Genomic DNA, 20037 nt, shown 5'->3' on the forward strand with positions numbered 1-20037 from the left:
TCAAGAAACACAAAATGTAGGCATTTAAGCAGAATCAAATGTGGTGTGTAATATATTCGATTTTGAAATAGAGCATAACCTTTGAAGGTAGTAGTTTTGACAAAATTTTATGGATTATTAAAATTTTTAAAACTTAAGAAATTTGTTTTAGCCTGTCTCTGGCTGAAATACTCTGAAATGTAAATAGGAATCCTTGAAATTATATTTTATAATTAAAACTATCCATGAGCTCCTCCTCATCTTATCACACTGGAGAACAGACCTCTGGCCCCAGGTTTGTGCGAACAGCTGGGGAGAGCCAGATAAAATATTCTGATGTGATACTGTATTTCTGACTTGACACTTCCAATACACACACACACACACACACACACACACACACACACACACACACAGAGAGAGAGAGAGAGAGAGAGAGAGAGAGAGAGAGAGATCTACTGCAGAAACTTCCTTAGGCTGCTACATCTACAAGATAGAAAAGCCCCACCAACTTTACACTTGAAAACATGTCCTTAACACATCCCCTTCCATGAAGGGTGAACAGGCAGCTTCTTGGCTTTTACTACATTTTGTTGCCTTCTAGTGCACTTTCTTGCGGCTGCTGTTCTGTGTAGGGAGTGCCTGGGTTCCTTGCATGTAATCCCACGCATAATTGTGAACACTAAAAAACATTCAAAAGCTTGGAAATGCAGTATGCCAATGGTCATAAAAATGTTTATCAAAATCCACTGCAATTGTTAAGACTTTAAAAAATTACTTTGAACCCAAACTATCCAAACTCCCGTTCACAGGTGATTTAGATCATGGAGTTCTGTTGTTGATCAAATACTGTTCCTGATAAAAATTCCCTGGAAAATTATTTTCCACTAACAATTTTTGAGGCCTTAGGTTATCTTTAAGATAAGCTTCGTGGAACTTTTAATTTCACATACATTCCTTTTCACTGCATCCTGAGCTATATCGTCCCCAGAATACATGTCCAAATTCCTTAGTTTGTAAAGAAGCGAAAAGCATTCCCTGGCTTACTAAAGTCCCCCACCCCGTGACAGACATGTGACAAAAGTTAAAACTTCCTGATGAGTTATGCTTATTTTACTAGATTAAAAATGTATTGGTGTTTTTGACAAAATTATACAAACATTACAAAACAGGAAGGAATTGGGTTCCCCCTCCCCCATGTAATTTTAGGGATCAAATCACAAACTAAATGAAGCAATCACTAAAACCCCACAGCAGGAATTTCCACTCTTCAGTGTGTAATTATATTGCATTTGCAGAAGTGACTGTCCTTTCTGGAACTTTCATATTTCGCATGATCTGTACTTCACACATTTTCCCTCTGTCTGGGGGCACGGTGGCATGGTGTACACGTTTTTTCCGTTGTTGTTGCTGTTTGCTTGTTTTTGCTTTTTAAATGTTCTTCACAACTCTTTTTAACTCAATTCTAAGGGTGAATCCACCAGTCCCCTTAAATCGGAGGCTGACAGCTCAAGACTGACAGGGCCCCTGAAACACCGGGTACTCCCCTGTTGCGCTTGCAGGATTTCTGCAGGCAATCAACTTTTTAAGAGCGTCCTCGAGTCCACATCCACGATCGCTAAAATCCTGCTCCGGGTTTTCGCGCAGCCCGCGTGATTGACACATGATATCACCGGGGGCGGGTCCCGGCGTGGAGGTGGAGGTGGCGGCGACGCTGAAATGCTGCGGAGCCCGCGCGCGAGTGCTCAGCACGCAGGGGTTTGCGGCGGCCCCGCAGCCAGAGCTCTGCGGGCTGAGGAGCTGCTGTGGGCGGCGTGCATGTGCCGGGAAGGCCGGCCCCAGGCTCTGCACTAGGTAAGAGCCTTCCCCTCCCGCCGAGGACCTGGCGAGATCAGGTGAGAATGGTGCTTTATTTTATTTTATTTTCTTGGAACTGGACGTTTTCTGAGCTGGCTCTAGCTCTGTGCCCGGCGCTCTACGGTCGGCCCTGAAGCGAGTTCCGTAGCCGGGCAGCGAGTTCCGTGTGTGCGAACGCGGGCTGGCACCGCCGCGCACCCGCGTGTCTGTGCGCATTGTTGGCGACCGACCCGCCGGGCGCTCGTGCCAGACCTGACTTTCCCCGTCCCTGCGTGCGGGCTTGCCTCTCGCAGACGCGTCGTTGGGACGCGCTTTTGACTGCGGGGCGTTCCGTGGGGGCAAAACGTGCACGGCCGCGTGTGTCCGGAGCTCGTGGCTGTCTACCACGGCGAGCAGGACAGCGTCCCGGGCTGGCGAGGGACTCACGTGTTTCTGTCTCTGCTCGTCTGCAGCCGGCGTGGCGACTGCGGGGACGCGGACCTGCGGGAACCCGAGAGCCCGGGACGACGCCGGGCCGCGCGCCTGACGACCGGGACGGGACGGTGCTGTGGAGCGGGCGCCGCGCGCACCCGGCGGATGTCCCCGAGCCGCCCTCGGCCGCCGCCAACCGCGGAGAAGCGCCCCTGCCCGGGGGCCGCTGAGGCCGCAGCGCGGGCCATGCGCGCCCGGCCGCCCCGCCGCGCTTGATGCGGCGCGCGCTTCGCCCGCTCCGCGCCCCCGGCCGGCGCCGTGGAGGCCGAGGTGAGTGCGGGCGGCAGGTGCGGGCCGGGGCGGGCCGGGCGGTCCTGGCGGTCTTCGCGCAGCCCGTGCCAAGCGCGCGGCACCCGATGGCGCTGGGGATCCAGCGCCCGCCTGTGCTCGGAGCGCAGTGCCGCGGGACGCGGGGAGAGGGCGCTGCCTCCTCCCGCCCGCGAGCTGTTTTCATTCATAACTTTCCCCCGCCGGACCTGCCGCGGCTGGGTGCCCCTGAGGTCTCGGCTTGGGGCCCAAGCGCCGGGCGGTGCTACCCACAGTGCTGTCCGCGCGCGCGCTCCGGCTTAGCTCTGGGCGGTTGCGGGGCGCCTAAGTGCTCCGCCTGAGCGAACTTGCTTGGGAATGCCCTGTAAAAATGCGAATGAAAGCTGTGCCTAGGGGTTTCATAGCTCAAACAAGCCGTTCCCACGTCTTCCTTTCTTGTGGATGAGGCTTGGCACATTTAAAGTCTTCGTTATGGAGTTTTAAATTTTTAAAAAATAGATAAGGCACAGAACGATGGGCAGGTTTCCGGTATCGTTTAGGAGTTCGGCACTAAAACTTGCTATGGATGTGTTTCTCGTGTGCAGAGAAGGTAGTTATAAGCTAGAGGGGCCTCCAAAAAGCTAACACATTTGTAGTCTAGGGGCATTTGTTAGTAAAGTGACTTATTCCTTAAGACTTTTTGTTTTGTTTTTGTTTTCCTTTGGATACCAGGAAAGTGCAGAGGGTTCCTTCTTGAATTAAGGTGCATCAATCTATCTGTAAGTTCGGAAGGCATTTGTGTGAAAAATATTCCAGAAACCTATCGCCCAGAAACGGAAAGAATTTGGTCTTTTTTTAGGAAGAATACGTTATAAGTAGGGAGTTATTTCTTCTTGACATGGAAACGTGTTTGTTGTATCAGTGTATCAGTATTTATTTTACTACAAAAAGCCGGTCTGTTCAGGGCTTATGAAAATCAAGGCCTGTCATGCAGGTAAATGAAAGGAAATACATATATTGTAAAAAAGACCAGGGTTCCTCTCCCCGCTTTAAAGGGCTGACACTGTGCATAACTTACCCTTGTTGTGTGGCGGGTGAGCCTTTAACGCCACACCGTAAGGGTTGCGTACGTGTGCCAGAGCATTCCTCGTTCTTTGTAGCTTCTTTTGCCCATCTCACAGATGTGTGTGGTGAGCTAGCCTCAGACCCTGACTTCTGCTGAAAGTGACCTTTGGAGATTCCGAGTGAGCTTGGAGCAGCCAGTGTTTTGGAAATTGGCCTTGATTAATTTTCTCATTAATCTGAAGCTCGTAACAGCATATAAACGGCCAAGAGGCCACAGCACTAAAACCATTCTTAATCTTCTAAAAAGTAGCTGACATTTTCCCTACGTGAACTGCCAGTGAACTGATCGTGAACTCTGAGAACAGTTCCAGAGCGCACACTGAGTGCTGCCTTCGAAGGCATATTTCATCTTAATTATTTGTTAGGTTTGCAAACAGGAAGACATGACTTCCTCTGCTTTTCAGAAGCTGGAGAGCAACTTCTAATTTTTAAGGCATGAGGTCTTTGCTTTCTTCCTGTGATACGGTCCTCTACAATCTTTTCTGGGAGTTGGACTCTGGCCAGGATTCTGCATCATTGGAATCAGCCGACGAAGGAGATCTTTACCATGTGGCTTGGGAAATTTGTTTCTTGACAGAAGCCCTTTCCCCCTCCCCCCCCAAAAAAACCGCTTTCTGCCGCTTATTTTCTCTTTCACTCTTCTTTAGGATTTCAGATGCATGGCAGATTTCCGCTGACTGCTGGAATTGGAGATCACTCCACATGGATTCCCCAAGTCAGCATGACAGCCACACTTCACTAGTGGTGATTCAGCCACCGGCTGTGGAAGGCCGGCAGAGGTTAGACTATGACAGGGACACCCAGCCTGCCACGATTCTGTCCCTAGACCAGATCAAAGCCATCAGAGGCAGCAATGAATACACAGAGGGACCTTCGGTAGCGAGAAGACCGGCTCCTCGAACTGCACCAAGACCCGAAAAGCAGGAAAGGACTCATGAAATCATACCAGCCAATGTGAATAGCAGCTACGTGCACCGACCTGCCGGCCACTCGGGCAATGCCAGAGGCTCGGTGCTGAGCAGGTCCACCAGCACCGGAAGCGCAGCCAGCTCAGGGAGCAGCAGCAGTGTGTCTTCTGAGCAGGGCCTGTTGGGAAGATCTCCGCCCACCAGGCCCATCCCAGGTCATAGGTCAGATAGGGTCATCCGAACCCAGCCCAAGCAGCTGCTTGTGGATGACTTGAAGGCCTCCTTGAAAGAGGACCCCACCCAACACAAGTTCATCTGCGAACAGTGTGGCAAGTGCAAATGTGGAGAGTGTACAGCCCCCCGGGCTCTGCCTTCCTGTCTGGCCTGTGATCGGCAGTGCCTCTGCTCCGCGGAGAGCATGGTGGAGTACGGGACCTGCATGTGCCTGGTCAAGGGTATTTTTTACCACTGCTCCAATGATGACGATGGGGGCTCTTACTCGGATAACCCGTGCTCCTGTTCACAGTCCCACTGCTGCTCCAGATACCTGTGCATGGGAGCCCTGTCCTTGTGCCTACCCTGCTTGCTCTGCTACCCTCCTGCCAAGGGCTGCCTGAAGCTGTGCAGGGGCTGTTATGACTGGACCCACCGCCCTGGCTGCAGGTGTAGAAACTCCAACACTGTCTATTGTAAGCTGGAGAGCTGCCCCTCAAGGGCTCAAGGCAAGCCGTCATGACTTCTGGAGGTGGGTTGGACCTCCGGAATGTCTAGCTTCCAAACTTTGGCTGTTGAGAAGCGTGGTATTAGAGGCAGATTTTCTTCTTTAGTCTCTCCTGTCTTGGATGATCCTCAGTAGGAGTGGACTGTGAAACTGTGTCCAGCCTGGTCCCATCCCACCTCGAGGGTTCTGGGAGCTGGGAGTGCCTGTGGGCTGTGTCAGCTTTCCAGCTGCATCTGTGAAGATGTGCGCTTGCCCAGACTTGGCCGAGAGTTGTTTGGGGTCTGGTACTGTGGGATCATGGATTTAGTTTGGTTTATAAAAAAAGTAACCATGTAAGTGCTTAAATAAGCTATATATTAATCTGCCTCTGATGAGAGCTATCTTAGCGTCCTACTCCTAGCCGGATGGGAGGTTCTACTCCTTAGAACACAGTTTTCTTGGCATCTACTCACTGCCTTGTCCTTACAGCCCTCCGCAATCTCCCCACAATGCACTGTGCAGATGGGTCATCCCCGCACACAGCTCTGGATTCACTGTGCGGTGTTGGTCTTCACATCAGAGATGATGTTGGCAACCCTCCTTTCTCCTCCTCCAGCACCCAGTATCCGTGAAGGCCTTCCCTTCGCACCCCCCACTTCACTGAGGGGGCGCTTGGACACGGTAGTTGACATTCCTATCTGATCTGCCCCGGTGTCTCAGCCGCAGCTCCCTAAGGTGCCTTTGGCTCCTGGCTGGCCTTTTGACTCTTTAACAGCTGAGCACTTCCAACCCTTCCTGTGTTTTCATTGCCTTAACCACAAATTGTGGTGCTTTTTGTATATTTTATGTATAAAACACAAAGTTGAATCCTGGCTATTTTTAAGACAAAAGTCTGTTAAACTTTTTTTTATTGTAAAGAATATTTATTATGCGAATCTCTATTATTTTATGATATTTATTGCAAAAGACTGTTGAAATGTACTCATGTCTGAATATAACATATCACTACTTCAAGAAAAACAAGGTGACTCAAAGACAGTACACAAAGTACATATATGTTAACTACAATGCAGAAAATATATTAATTAATGAAACCATCTCTCGATTGCATCTTTCTTTTATTTTAAACCTGTACTTCTGTTGGAGTTTTAAGTTATGAAGTGCAGGCATGGGTGCCCTCGGGTTTTAGCCAGTACTTTTTGGAAAGTATTCAGAGTCTCGTGGTCTACAACTCTCATCAGACACCTGAGTGGGTCACTTTGTAAAGTGAGTTTTTTTTTAAATAAGTCTCCCCATTTTATTTAGTTAAGTATGAGTTTTGTTCATATCGCAGTTCCTTGAAATGCTAATTTTTTTTAAGAGTGTTTATTTTAACTCCGGTTGTTCAGAGGTTAGCGTTCAACTGCGTGACTTTAATGATTTAGTAATGTAAACATACTTTAACAAATGTTTTCATAATTAGGATGTGCCAAAGAAAGAACTCCTGTAAGAGCTGTTCTGGAACCTTCTGTGGTGGCCTTGCTGCCTCTTCAGAGAGCCTGGAGCTTCATGTGGGGAAACACAATATCTTGATGCCTTACGGTTGGGTATGGGAAAGCAGCTAAGGGCCTAGAATCGTGAGGTGCAGTAGCTGTCTGCGTCCTATGTTTGTTTGAGGACCTCAGTCTCACCAGGTCACTGCCCTGGTCTGCATTACAGAGGAGGGTGGTGGTCATTCAAACCCAGGGCATCAGAAGCTGCCCGACTTCCTGTCATGTGGTTTCTTGTGTCTTCTTCATATCTAAGCTGCACGTTTTTATGAGTCAAGGTGTAATGGGGAGAAACTAAAGATGCTGGTTGGCATCATGACATTTTGTAGTTTAAATATTTTCTCAGCTCGGCCCCTAGGGGAGATTTTAAATGAATATTCGTGCTCAAAGCTACTTTGAAATCTGTAGTATTTCAAAATACGGACATGGATATTTCTTTCACCCGTGCCTTGGTATTTAGTACTTGCCTGAGAGCTGGCACTTTACTGAAGGATCTTAGCAGCAAGCTGCTCCAAGCTCTGGCCTTTTAGGTCTCTCCATAGACACCGTGTAGTTAAGAGCTGGTGTGACTCCATCATGAGTTGTAGTAACCGGGCTAAGAAGCATGGGGTTAGTCTAAAGCAGTTGAGGCCTTTTAGGAGAAAGTGTGCTATGGTGTTTTGGTGCCAGTTGGATGCTGTTGTGTTTTAGCACCAGCTGAGTTCTGTAGTGTTTTAGCACCAGCTGTATGCAGTAGTGTTTTAGCACCAGCTGTATGCAGTAGTGTTTTAGCACCAGCTGGATGCTGTAGTGTTTTAGCACCAGCTGTATGCTGTAGTGTTTTAGCACCAGCTGGATGCTGTAGTGTTTTAGCACCAGCTGGATGCTGTAGTGTTTTAGCACCAGCTGGATGCTGTAGTGTTTTAGCACCAGCTGGATGCTGGCAGAGCTTGTCGCCTGTCTGGTGTCAAGATAGCGCCTCTTTGCTTTCCGGTTGAGTCAGTCAGCTCAGAAGTGGCTTACATTAGCAGCCGGGGCCCTCTGACAAGCCTGTCAGATGGCAAAGTATAGATCTGACTCCTCATTCAGACAACCTCCTGTGTGATGCTCTCTCTTGGTAAGTTCTGGTGGCCTAGGCTTCTGAACCTGAGTAATCCTGACCACTGCTTAATACTGCTGATGGTGAAGGGCACACAGGGCACACATAAGCTTTTCATTCTCAAACTTGCCATTCTGCTTCAGCTGGAGCCCATGACTGGATACCTTTCAAACAAACAAACAAACAAACAAACAAACAAACAAACGTGTAGCTCAGGCCAGCCCTGAGCTTCCAGTTCTGCCTCAGACCTAGAGTGCTAGAGTCACAGATGTGTCAATAACTCATGGTGCTGACTAGGTAAGGAGAGATGGCTCGTTTCTGGTGTGTTCTAATTCTTGAAGACGTATGCTTGCTTAGGTAAGTTAATTGTGAGTCGAAGCCATGTGGGATTTCTGAATTGAGTGATCTCCTGTACAAAGCTTATAAGACAACCCAGCAGCTAGGGGCAGTGTCCAAAGTAGACAAGTGCTGTTCTGTGAGCCTAAGGTGAGTCTGTAAATATAGTCCGTGTCATGGAACATTCTGGTTGTTTCTTAAAAACAGTGGTCTTTAATGGGAAAGGGAATGAATTAAAAACTGATCACCCAGTTTTGTTTATTTTGTTTTTAAGCCTGATTTGGAGTTGAACACAGTCTCAGTTGAGAAAAACTGTTTTCTGAGCACAGTGGGGGAAATATTTACCAAGAAACATTAAAGCAAGAGGCTTTATTTTATTTTGAAATGATGTTTTCTTAAATCTTCAAAAAAAATTAAGTGATGAAGTTTGTGGCAGGACTTATATAAAACTGTAGAGAAGTCAGAAGTGTCCAGGTCGGTTTTCCCTCAGCCTCCCAATCCCTGCTGTGCTTCTTTTTGATTTTTAGGTGCATAAGGGTTTTTAAGCATCTTATAAATTCTTCTTTTGTTTAAAAGATGGTTGACTTGTTCCTCATCATCACTAACTCACTGATTATACAACTAAAATGCTCGTAAATGTTCCTGGCACTCCCTGTCATTGGCTCTGATTGATCGCTGAGCCTCTTGCTGTGCTGCCTATGAACGCAGGATGTTAGAGCCACCTGCAGACTACAATGTATACTTCTTACTCTGTGTTGGCAGGGTCAGGGGACAGCCGTGACACAGTGCACAGGTGGAGGGGACAGCTATGACACAGTGCACAGGTGGAGGGGACAGCCATGACACAGTGCACAGGTGGAGGGGACAGCCACACCACAGTGCACAGGTGGAGGGGACAGCCACACCACAGTGCACAGGTGGAGGGGACAGCCACACCACAGTGTACATGGAGGAGACAGCCACACCACAGTGCACAGGTGGAGGGGACAGCTATGACACAGTGCACAGGTGGAGGGGACAGCTATGACACAGTGCACAGGTGGAGGGGACAGCTATGACACAGTGCACAGGTGGAGGGGACAGCCATGACACAGTGCACAGGTGGAGGGGACAGCCACACCACAGTGCACAGGTGGAGGGGACAGCTATGACACAGTGCACAGGTGGAGGGGACAGCTATGACACAGTGCACAGGTGGAGGGGACAGCCATGACACAGTGCACAGGTGGAGGGGACAGCCACACCACAGTGCACAGGTGGAGGGGACAGCTATGACACAGTGCACAGGTGGAGGGGACAGCTATGACACAGTGCACAGGTGGAGGGGACAGCCATGACACAGTGCACAGGTGGAGGGGACAGCCACACCACAGTGCACAGGTGGAGGGGACAGCCATGCCACAGTGCACAGGTGGAATCACCAAGACAACTGTGGAGTTGTTCTCTTTCCACCATAGAAGTTCAGATTGAATTCAGCCATGAGGCTTCGAGGCAAGTGCTGGAGTGTCTTACAGCGTGCCCTCCACAGCCAGTGTTTGAGTGATTTTTCTATAGGTATGAAAACAGGTTGCTGGTTAAACTTTTTGAATTCATAGGTGTAAGTCATATATCAGACCTATCACCTCAGAAGAATGTCCAGGGGAGCGACCTGATCTCTTCTCCAAAGGCTTCTTGGGTGAGTTTATCAGGCACTGACTTGGGGTAGCTGGATCTCTTCATTTTGAGAGAAGCAGACCGTTAGCAGCTTGTGGCTGGGGACCGGTCAGGAGTTCTTCAAGTTTCCTTCGTTTTGCAGCCTGCTCTGCCTTCCAGCTGCATGCTACCATTACTGTCTTGTTCTTTTAGCAGTCTTTGCTTCACAACTAGTATACTTGACCGTGAGTTAAGAAATGGACCCGTCTTCCCTATGCGTTTGCTCAGGTGGCTGGTACAAGTAGCAAGTGGCTTTGTTGCTGTGGTTATTTTTCGTGTGCTAGCATTGAAATTAGCTTGAAATTAGTTGTCTGTGGGTTTGTGAACTTGAGGGGTGATGGTTCCTGGTCATTTTTGTGAGTGTGTTAGGACAATAGTGACCAAAAATCTACATTAAGGGTTCTTTTCTGCATCTTTAAAGGGACAGATATTATTTGTCAGGTAATTCTATACTAGGCATGCTAGTAATTCTAACTACAAAAGCCATAGAGAGCCAGGACTGGCAATTTAGAAAAATCTGAATAAAAAAATCCAATTAAAAAATGGAAATAAAGGAGGTTGGGGATTTAGCTCAGTGGTAGAGTGCTTGCCTAGGAAGCACAAGGCCCTGGGTTCGGTCCCCAGCTCCGAAAAAAAGAACCAAAAAAAAAAAAAAAAAAAAAAAGGAAATAAAAAGAAACAAAAAAAAAAAAAGAAAAGAAAAATCTGGAAGTACCACTTATTGGTAATCTGAGACCTATTTTAAAAGAAAGAAGAAAGAAAGAAATCACAGGGTCTTAATTTTCATGTGGAAAGAATGAGCTATCTTCTTAGCCAGTTTGTTTTAGGAGCAACAAGTACCACTTGCAGGAGAAGCTGGGTTTTTTTTTTTTTTTTTTCCCTACAATCACGATCTGGTAGTCAAAATAAACTTTATTGAAAAATGACTGAGCATAACCATGTTTTCTGCCTTTGTCTTCATAGTGAATAGCTGGAAGGAAGGTGAGCAGGGCCAACCAGGGAAATGGGGGATTGATGGATGTTCTAGGTTAATTCATAATAAAATTGAGCACATCCCTTAAGTAGTGAATTTACATGGTAGTTTGAGAAAGAAAAGCACCAGAAGCTAGACATAAGGACGGGAGAAAAGCCAACTCTGGGTTTGCCAGCTGAAGGTGCTACTGTTAAGTCCCCTGGGAGATAACCGTCAGCCATACCACTGATGTGCGAAAGAACCCTTCTCCCAGACTCTCTGAGCGGGACCTTGGCTTTGGCTCAGAAGCAACCCAGATGATCCCAATACCCAGACTACAAATGTCTGAGAGTTAGCTTGCAGGTGTGTGTCTAGGGATCGTGAGAGAAAAAGCAGGGATCAGGTGAGGGGTGAGTCAGAGAAGGAAGATCCCAAAGCGGTCAGCTGAAATGGAACTGGAAACGCAAGAATGGGAAGAACAGGAAGCCACGCCGTTGTGAGGCTGCTTATCTGTGGGTTTGTGCTGGGAACAACTGGGAGAAATACACATGTGTGGGTCCCCGAGCAAACGGGAGAATGGTGGCTCTGGCGAATGGGTGTGACTCATTGTGGGTGGGCAGTAGTACTGGCTTACCCTGCCTCTGACTCCCGAGCGCTGAGAGCACAGTGTGCACTGCCGCTCTTTGCCTGTGCAGTGCTGGGCATTGAACCCAGAGCCTCCTGCATGTGAGCCAAGCACTGTCCTGACTGAGTGGCACATCCTCAGCCCCACGAGTCTTGGGAACTTCCTACAGTTTTAGGGGTCAGAGGCTACACTGCCAGCGGGAAAGGGTAGTATAGTCACTGAGGATCTGAAGAAGACTTTCAGGGGAAACTGGTAACATATGTCAAGAGCTGTGACAACCAAACTAATAAGGAGGGATAATAAATAGCAGTAGTACAATAAAAAACGAGGACGAAGTCACTTGGCAAGTCTGAAGAAAGAAGAAACAGATACCAAGAGGGAGGCCACAGAAAAGGTAAGACACGGACCCATTGATAGGGTGCTTCAGGGACCGGCCAGATAATCTGGAGGAGCAGAGCCTCAGCTGTGTGGACCAGGAGTGTTTGAGGGGCTAAGGGCCTGAGGGCCAGGGAAGGTGGGGCTGAGTGTTTCCAGAGGCAGTGAGAAGTGAGTTAGGAGGGGTTTGCTGAAACAACTGGTCAGAAGCCTGAGTGGTTCCAGTGACTGTGACACAGGTGTACCAAGAAGGAGGAGCCGGAAAGACAGCTGTGGACAGACAGCTGCTCTGACTCAGGATCCTGGCAGGTGGCCGAGGCAGAGGAAGAGCTGGAGAAAGGGAAGGCTGAGAACCCGGAAGAGTGTGTAGGTCATCAAGTGCTCTTCGTAGAGATAGAGGAAAAAGCCCAGAAGCTAGTGGTCCTGATTAGGATACACACACACACACACACACACACACACACACCATACACACACACACACACACACACACACACACACACACATATACATACATATACATACACACACCATATATATTTATACATACATACATACACTCACACATATATATATACACACATACATACATACACACACACATACTTGTTTATTTTGTTTCATGTGTATGAGTGGTTTGCCTGTATGTATCTATGTTCAATATCTCGGTCCCTGTTTCCCTTCAGAGGTCAGAAGGCATCAGATCCCCTAGAACTGGAGTTAATGATAGTTGTGATGGGTGCTAGAAACCAAACTCAGGTCCTCTACAAGGACAAGAGTTCCTAGCTACTGAGCCACCTCTCCAGCCTGCTGTCATTGGATCTTAAGCTTGTGGTTTTGTTAGGCGAGGTGGTGGTTTGAATGTGAAGAATCCCCCGCAGTCTCAGGTGTTCGAAGCTTGGTCTGCAGTGGCTGGTATTGTTTGGGGAGATTTAGGTGGTGTAGTTTTGCTGGGGGAAGTCCATCACTGGGGGAATGTCTCCATTGTGCTTGCAGTTTGAAGATGTGTGCTCCCAGCTTTCTGCTCATGCCTGGCCGTAACTGCTGAGCCTCCCACCATCATGAATACTTACTCTTCTGGAGTTGTAAACATAAGCCCCTTTGATGAGTTGCCTCGGCCATGGGGTTGTGTCACAGCCACAGAAAAGTAACCAATGCAAGTCACTGAGATCGGATAAAAAGTTGATTCTTCTCGGACAGGATCTCACGGAGTCCAGGTTGGCTAGAGCTCAACACATAGTTGAGGGTGGCTTTGAACTTCTGATCCTCATGCTGCTACCTTTTGATCGCAGGGTCTACAGGCATATGCTAACATCTAGGATAATGTGGGGCTAGGGGTAGAACCCATGCTAGGCACTGAGCTTCATCTCGAGCCCCAGATGTATGGTATCATAAAGGATAGTCTTCAGGAGTAAATGAGGGCGAAACCATGGCAGGTAGGGTGTGGCTTATTTATAATATATTTATAAAATCCTTACTGAGTAGAAGAAGAACCACCTTTGAACCCATAGGGCAATAGGCAGCAAAAGACTTGCTTCTGGAATTCCCGTGCGGGCAGAAAGTGGCAGAGGGTGGCAGAGGGTGTGACAGCTCTGTTTGAGCCCCCTCCTAGCTGGTTTGTGAGCTGCACTCATCTGGTTCCCCGGGGGAAGAACAGTTGGTTTTTATGGGATGCTGGGGGCAGAAGACAGAGCATGTTCTACAGTGTCAGACTTCTCTCCAGAGTTCAGGTGCTTCAGTGAGTTGCCTCATGATTCCTAATGGATGAGGGAAGTTTGAAACTTGAAATTGCCCGTCTTAGTCGTTGTTATTCATCCTTGGTCGGCATTTATTTATTTACTTATTTATGGTTTTACAGTTTGGTGTTGGAAATATTGTTCGGTAGGACGTGAAAGAAAGTAAAAATGATGCTAAAAACTATGCAGCCAGACTTCTAGGACCCTGAACAGTGCTTACTGTAGAGGCAGAGCTAGGGGCCGGTACTCGGCTCAGCCTGACAAGAGCACACTATAAGGACATGAGGGTGATTCTAGAACCCATGGCATTATGGGTGCACATCACTGATGTGAGGAAGACAAATGATGCTGGTTTCTACTTACCCAGAAACGCTTGTGCGCAATCCTGCTGTGCACTTACTGTTTCAGTGACTTTCAGATTCATTCTTAAAAACTTCAGGATAAGCAAGCCAAGTCTGATGACCAAATTGAATCTGTTCCTAATGTGGACATTAGCCGTTTTTAGATAAATAGGAGTTGTTTGGGTTTGCTGACAGTGGGTTTGTTTATCCAGAGATGACAAACATATCCTCAGGGTCCCAACATCTGAGCAGTGATTGGTAAGGTTTTTGGATCACCATGAGTGCTGTTGCAATAGGAATATGTGTTGTGTGAACACCCTGGGGGAGGGGATGATCGGACTTGGCAAACCTGGGGAGGCTTCCCTGAGAAGACAGGAGAGGGGTATAGAGTGAGCTGTGGAGTTACCAGAGAGGTGGAGAAGGCAAACTGCAGAGACGTACCAATGCGCTTCTGACGAGAGGACCGTAGTGTGATGGGAAAATCACAAGCAGTTCGGTATGTTTGGATCATAAGTGCCTGGGCTCTTAGGTTTATGCTGCTGTGATAAGCATCATGACTCAAAACAACTTGGGAAGGAAAGGGTTTATTGCAGCTCATAACTCAGGTCACATGCTATCATCTCGGCTCATCAGGGCGGGATCTCAAGTCAGGAACCTGGAGGCAGGAGCTGAAGCAGAGGTCGTGGAAGGGTGCTGCTTACAGTCTTGCTCCCCATGGCTTGCTCAACCTGCTTTCTTTCAGAACCAAGGACCACCTCCCAAGTTAGTGGCACACATCTTTAATCCTAGCACTTAGAAGGTGGTCTCTTTGAGGCCAGCTTGGTCTGTAGAGTGAGTTCTAGGACAGTTAGGGTTAGACAGAGAAACCCTGTCTCAAAAGAACAAAACCCAAACCTAAACCAAACAAACAAAAACAAAAACAAACCACCACCACCACTCCCCCAAAAAAGAAAAAAGCAAAACACCAACTGGGGTACCTGAGAAGGACTTTGGGCTTTGGCAGCAGTAAGATCCGAATGTGAGCTCTGTCCTGTGGGAATTCAGAGCCACTACTAGTAGAACAATGGGACCAGACTTGAGTTTCAGGGAGGTTCCTCAGGCAGTGTTGAAGACTGCAGGAGAACGCTGCAGGGACTAGAGATGGAAGGAGTGGCCCAATGGGCAGTTAATGAACAGTGAGGGGAGTTCTCGCTAAGGCTGGATGAGGCAGTGGACGGTGGACAAGGAGGAATCCTCACCACTGCTCCCTGTAAGCAGAGACGAGTTTCTGTAAAGCATGAAGAACAGGGAAGGCGGACAGTTTTCTCCCTGCTCTACTCCTACAACTGTTAATAAGTAATCCAGTGGTCAGGAAGCAAAGAGGCAGGGGAGCGGCCAACACCAAACAGAAACAAAATTACCGATCCATCCTTCCACCCCGTTCTCCAGAGTTCCCTGCCTTGTATTCAGAGAAGCGTGAACCCTGTTGTCAGAACTTTAACATTCCAAGTCAACTACGCCCTCCCTGTTTCCTAAAACCACTCCTTCCCTCACGGTGCATCTCCATGGGCTTCACCCAGCCCCTGCTTTTCACACTTTTAGAGAATCATAAAAACCAGTATTTCAGGGTCCTGGTTTTCCTTATTCTGCTGTGTTTTTCTGTCTTGGTAAAGTAGGGGAAGGGTGGTGTAGCCCGCAGAACAGGTCTACAAGGCCATTGGAAATCAGGATCCTAAGACTCAAACTGAACTGGACAGAGACGTTAAAATCAACTTGGATTCTTTCTGCAGCTCGTAGGAAGGAGTCCCAACCAGTGTGGGCAGCAAAAGCCGCTGTTCAAAGCCTGGATGGCAGCACAGGGAGCAGTGGATCTGCTGGGCGGGTAGGCAGGAGACGATGAGTTTGTATCCCCAGTACCCAAGTAGTGTGTTCCTGAAACCCTAACACAGGGTGGGGTGAAGACACAGAGATTCTTGGGCCTCGATGATCAGGCACCCTAGCTGAACTGGTGAGTTCCAGGTTCAGTAAGAGACCTCGACCCCTAAAACAATGCGGAGAGCTGGAGAAGAAGACGTCCAGTGCTGACCTCTGGCCTCCACAAGTGCTTGTATGCTCTACCCTCGGGCTACGCTGATGTCATTGGACAGACCTGCCTATACTTGGAATCTGGGACCTTATGTGACAGTTCCTGAGTGGAGTATACCATGGGACAGTAAGTGAATGCAGGAGAAGCCAGGTGTGTGCGTGCGTGTGCGTGTGCGTGTGCGTGTGCGTGTGTGTGTGTGTATGCGCGTGCGCGCATGTGCACACGAGCCCATGCCTACTTGTGCTCTCTACAAACAAAGGCCAAATAATTTGGGATTTAGAACTGGTCACTTTCTCTTTGATTTGAAATGGGTATAGGTGCTGTGCTGAAGTTGGGTTGTCTCCAGGTTTTATGAAGGAGTAAGGCCCACGTGGAGAGTTGGAAAGCCCCCTCTGGAAGGTGGTCATTAGAAAGTGGGCTGGTGGATGGATCTCAAAGGGTGAGGGTCAGCTCTGTCTCCAAAGGCCGTGGGCGGTTTTGTCTTCCACACTGAGTGGTTGCAGGATCTCAGATGGGTGTTATAATGGGGCAGGGAGCCTCTTCAGGGGAGCTGTCCTTTGTGTAGATTGTAAAAGAAGGCAAATTTTGGAAAGAAGAAAAGCTGGCAGGGCTCTTAAAAAAAAGTCTGTTCCAACTTGCCTGTCTTGAAAAAAGAAAACCCAACATTCCTTTGAGAAGCAGTTTTTTCAAAGTATTCGCCCTGGAGCTGTCCTTCCTACTCAACCAAGCTTATCTTTCAAAACAAACATTTACTCCTTTCTGCTACTGAGTGTGAGGAAGTTCCCCTGAGCTAGTGCCCTACAAACAGATCCCAGAGGCAACTGTCACCCCCACCCCCAGGGCAGGACGAATGACTAATGCAACCACAGGCCTGGGGAGCCCAGCAGAGAGTCTGTGACAGGCTGCTCAGTTCTTACTGAAGGGAAAACACATGCAGGCAACCATACAAATTAAACCCTGGGTCTCTTTGACCCCGTGGAAAATGTGTGCCCCGTGGAAAGAGATGGGTGACGCTTGGAACGCTTGTGTCATTTCTCCTAAGATGTTCCGGGCTCAAGGCATGGCTGCAAGACAAATAACCATATGAAACAGTCTTTCCAGCTCATCGCACCACCAGCTGTTTTCTCTGCCTCCTGCCCTGCCCCGCTAAGCCCTGCTCCGTGTTGGCTGGGCTGGAAGGCTCCACAGCCTGCGTTCTGTTTCCTTTCCCAGTTCTCTGCTGCATAAATCTTTTGGGATTTTTTTTTTTTTATTCCTAAGCCCTATAGCAGCACACCTCTAAATCCAGCTCTCGGAGGCCACCTGTGTCTCTTTAATCTTATTAGTCTATAGTTAAGTCTAAACCTCACTCTGGCTCACGAGAAACCAGTATCTCCAACAGTAGCTACTTTTCTGTAAACTATTCATTACTTGTGCGTTTAAGTGTGTGCACCAGTGTGTGTGTGTGTGTGTGTGTGTGTGTCTTGTGTGTACCAGTGTGTGAGGGCTCCTGTGAGCATGTGAGACTGGAAGAGGCATCCTGTTCTAGAATGATCACCCCCCCCCCCCCCCGCGCCTTATCTCTTTAAGACAGACTCTCACACTGATCCTCTAGTCTCCAGCTCTTACAGCACTGGACTACAGGCAGACACTCATGGGACCACACCCGGCTTTTGGGTGGGTGGTCGGATCTAAGCTTAGTCAAGCTTCTCCTTTATCCACAGCAGTCCTCTTTGCCCATGGAAGTCATTGCCAGTCTCTGTCCTGAACTGGGACAGTCTGTGGCTAGGGTTACAGGGCTGACCCTCCTGCACCCTGAGAGACGCTTGCTTGGTTCATAGTAGGCATCCAGTACATCCTCATCGATATTTTTCTTACATTTCACAATTGAGTCATAAAAGACAAATTTGATTCCTGACCAGAAGGCTATTCCCTACATTAGTAAGTCCATATGCTTCCACATATGATATAATCCAACTTAAAATCATCTCCATCATACATACATGAACAGAATCCTAAGATCTTGTTTCTGCTGTAGAGAGTTTTTGTCAAAGCATTGGCCACATCAAATGCTTCCAGAGGAGAATAGTTAAGGTTTGTGGAAGTGAGCTTTATGAACACCTCAACTTGGACCCCTCTGGGATACCTGCCTGCGGAGGCCTGGCCTGGAGCTACTGAGACCACTTCCTTTTCCTGGGCTGGGTTATTCATAAAGCACACCATTTGGTCCTTCCGGATTAGGGTCTAGGTATCCTTGAATGACTGAATGACTAGAATTGGAGCATCATCTAGGAACCAAAGAATCTGGAAAATGGCCAGTATCATCTGAGTTTACTTCAGTTCACAGTGCAAAGCCAGGAGCCGAGTTTCTCAGACCCATTTTATCAGGTGAACTAGTGCTTTGGGTTTTGGATAGGTTGCATCTCCAGTCTGTGGTGGTCTCTCCCTAGGATAGGGGTGGAGTAGTCTAGGAATAAGGGGAATCATTGCACTGACATAATATTCCTCTAAGTTTTAGCACTTCAACATACTTGCAGGTTAATAAGGGGCCACGAGGTTGGCATAGTTTGACAGGAATAAAACAGTTTTTACGTTGACTGAGAACACTGGGACTAGATGCGTCCTCCTGGTGCTGGCAAATCATTCCGCTGCACTGTGGCAGTGAAGAAGGCGCTGAGCTGCTACGCATGCGCACTTTATCTGTGAACTCTGCGCACTTTATCTGTGACCTGTGTGCTGTGAGGGAATGTTCTGTGGGAAAAATAACACCCGGGTTGGGAAGATGGCTCAGGCAGTAGAGGGACTTGCTCTGGAAGCATGAGAACTGGCTGAGTTCAATTTTGGCCATTAATGTATAGCCTCGTGTCATTCCTACCTCGGGGAACCAGGCAGATTCTTGTGGATCGCTGGCCTGCCAGGCTAGTTTACTTGATGAACTCCAGGCAAGTGAGAGAGCTTGTCTCAAAAAATAGGTGGTGGAGGTGGCACCTAAAACAACAACAGAAGTTGGCCTTTGGCCTCCATATATATGTATGCACATACATGTGCACCCACACACATATAATTCCTAATTTTATACTTGACTTTTACAAAGCGTTTATTCTGAAATTTGAAAGAAAATCTGGGCAGTTTTTACATCACATTCCACTCTTACAGCTTAGAATCAATGTATTATTGTGTATATAGCCCAAATATACAAAGGTAAGTTTAAATTGTCTTAGATTTTTATTATTTTAGTTTATCATAACTTAGCTATCTCCAGTGAACAGCTGACATCTTGTTAAACTGCGCCCCCCAGCCCTATCCCTGCCCAAATTACTAAGCAGGAGGAGTCTAATTATATAGTCTTACCACAGGGAAGATTGGGAAGTGCAGGGAGAAGTCTAATGGCCTGTGTGGTGCTCCGTACAGGACGGGGGAGAACTCAGCTACTCTAATGAGAACTTGCATTCTGCAGCTTCGTCCTGTGGTGGGCAGACTGCCCCCCCCCCCCAGGTTGGCGGTGTTCTGCCGGGGGTTTCTCTGTAGGAATGTGGGCTTTGTTTCTTTGAATAGTTGAGTGCAGATTAGCGCTAGACCAATTTCCTGTGGCTTTCACAGCTGCAATTTGAGCCCTGTTTGCTCCTGGCCCTTGCACCGAGGAAAACAATGGGCGGCTTCTTTTGGGTTTCACTTCAGGGCTCTTAGGAACAGGGGAGGGGCTAAGGCCCGACTTTACAGGTAATTAACAATAGATAATGTTTGCTCTACATTTTTTTTTTTATAGCTGATAAAAGGTAGAAAGCATTAGGCTCCTGGTGCAGACACTGTGGTGGCTTTATATGGACAGGACCATCTTTGTCACAGCAAGGTGACATCGATTGTCTGGGTCACGTACATGACAGAACTTTTTAAAAAATAGAAAAGCTATGTGGTAAAACACTTAAAAGGGACCTAAGGAAGTCGTTAAATGGACCAGAAAGGTAGCTAAGAACCTGTCCCTTAAGCCCTGAGTTTTGATCCAAGGTATCTTGAATACCTTTGTGTCTGTTTTAGGTGGTGAA

The 20037-nt window shown here is 48.0% G+C and overlaps 1 protein-coding gene across 3 annotated transcripts; it reads left to right on the forward strand.

The window, feature by feature from the left end:
• Positions 1–1369: 1369 nt before the first annotated feature.
• Spry1 (sprouty RTK signaling antagonist 1) lies at positions 1370–6383 on the forward strand. Of its 3 annotated transcripts, NM_001395072.1 has the most exons (3): positions 1722–1874; positions 2289–2577; positions 4326–6383. In NM_001395072.1, the coding sequence occupies exon 3, from the start codon at positions 4381–4383 to the stop codon at positions 5320–5322; it is 942 nt and encodes a 313-aa protein (NP_001382001.1). In that variant the 5' UTR covers positions 1722–1874; positions 2289–2577; positions 4326–4380; the 3' UTR covers positions 5323–6383. The 3 variants fall into 3 exon arrangements, with proteins under 3 accessions (XP_063137641.1, NP_001382001.1, NP_001382002.1); XM_063281571.1 differs by lacking the exon at positions 2289–2577 and having other exon boundaries at positions 1370–1833; NM_001395073.1 differs by lacking the exon at positions 2289–2577.
• The last annotated feature ends 13654 nt before the right edge of the window (positions 6384–20037 follow it).

Source organism: Rattus norvegicus, chromosome 2, assembly GCF_036323735.1.
Source record: "Rattus norvegicus strain BN/NHsdMcwi chromosome 2, GRCr8, whole genome shotgun sequence".
NCBI lineage: Eukaryota > Metazoa > Chordata > Mammalia > Rodentia > Muridae > Rattus > Rattus norvegicus.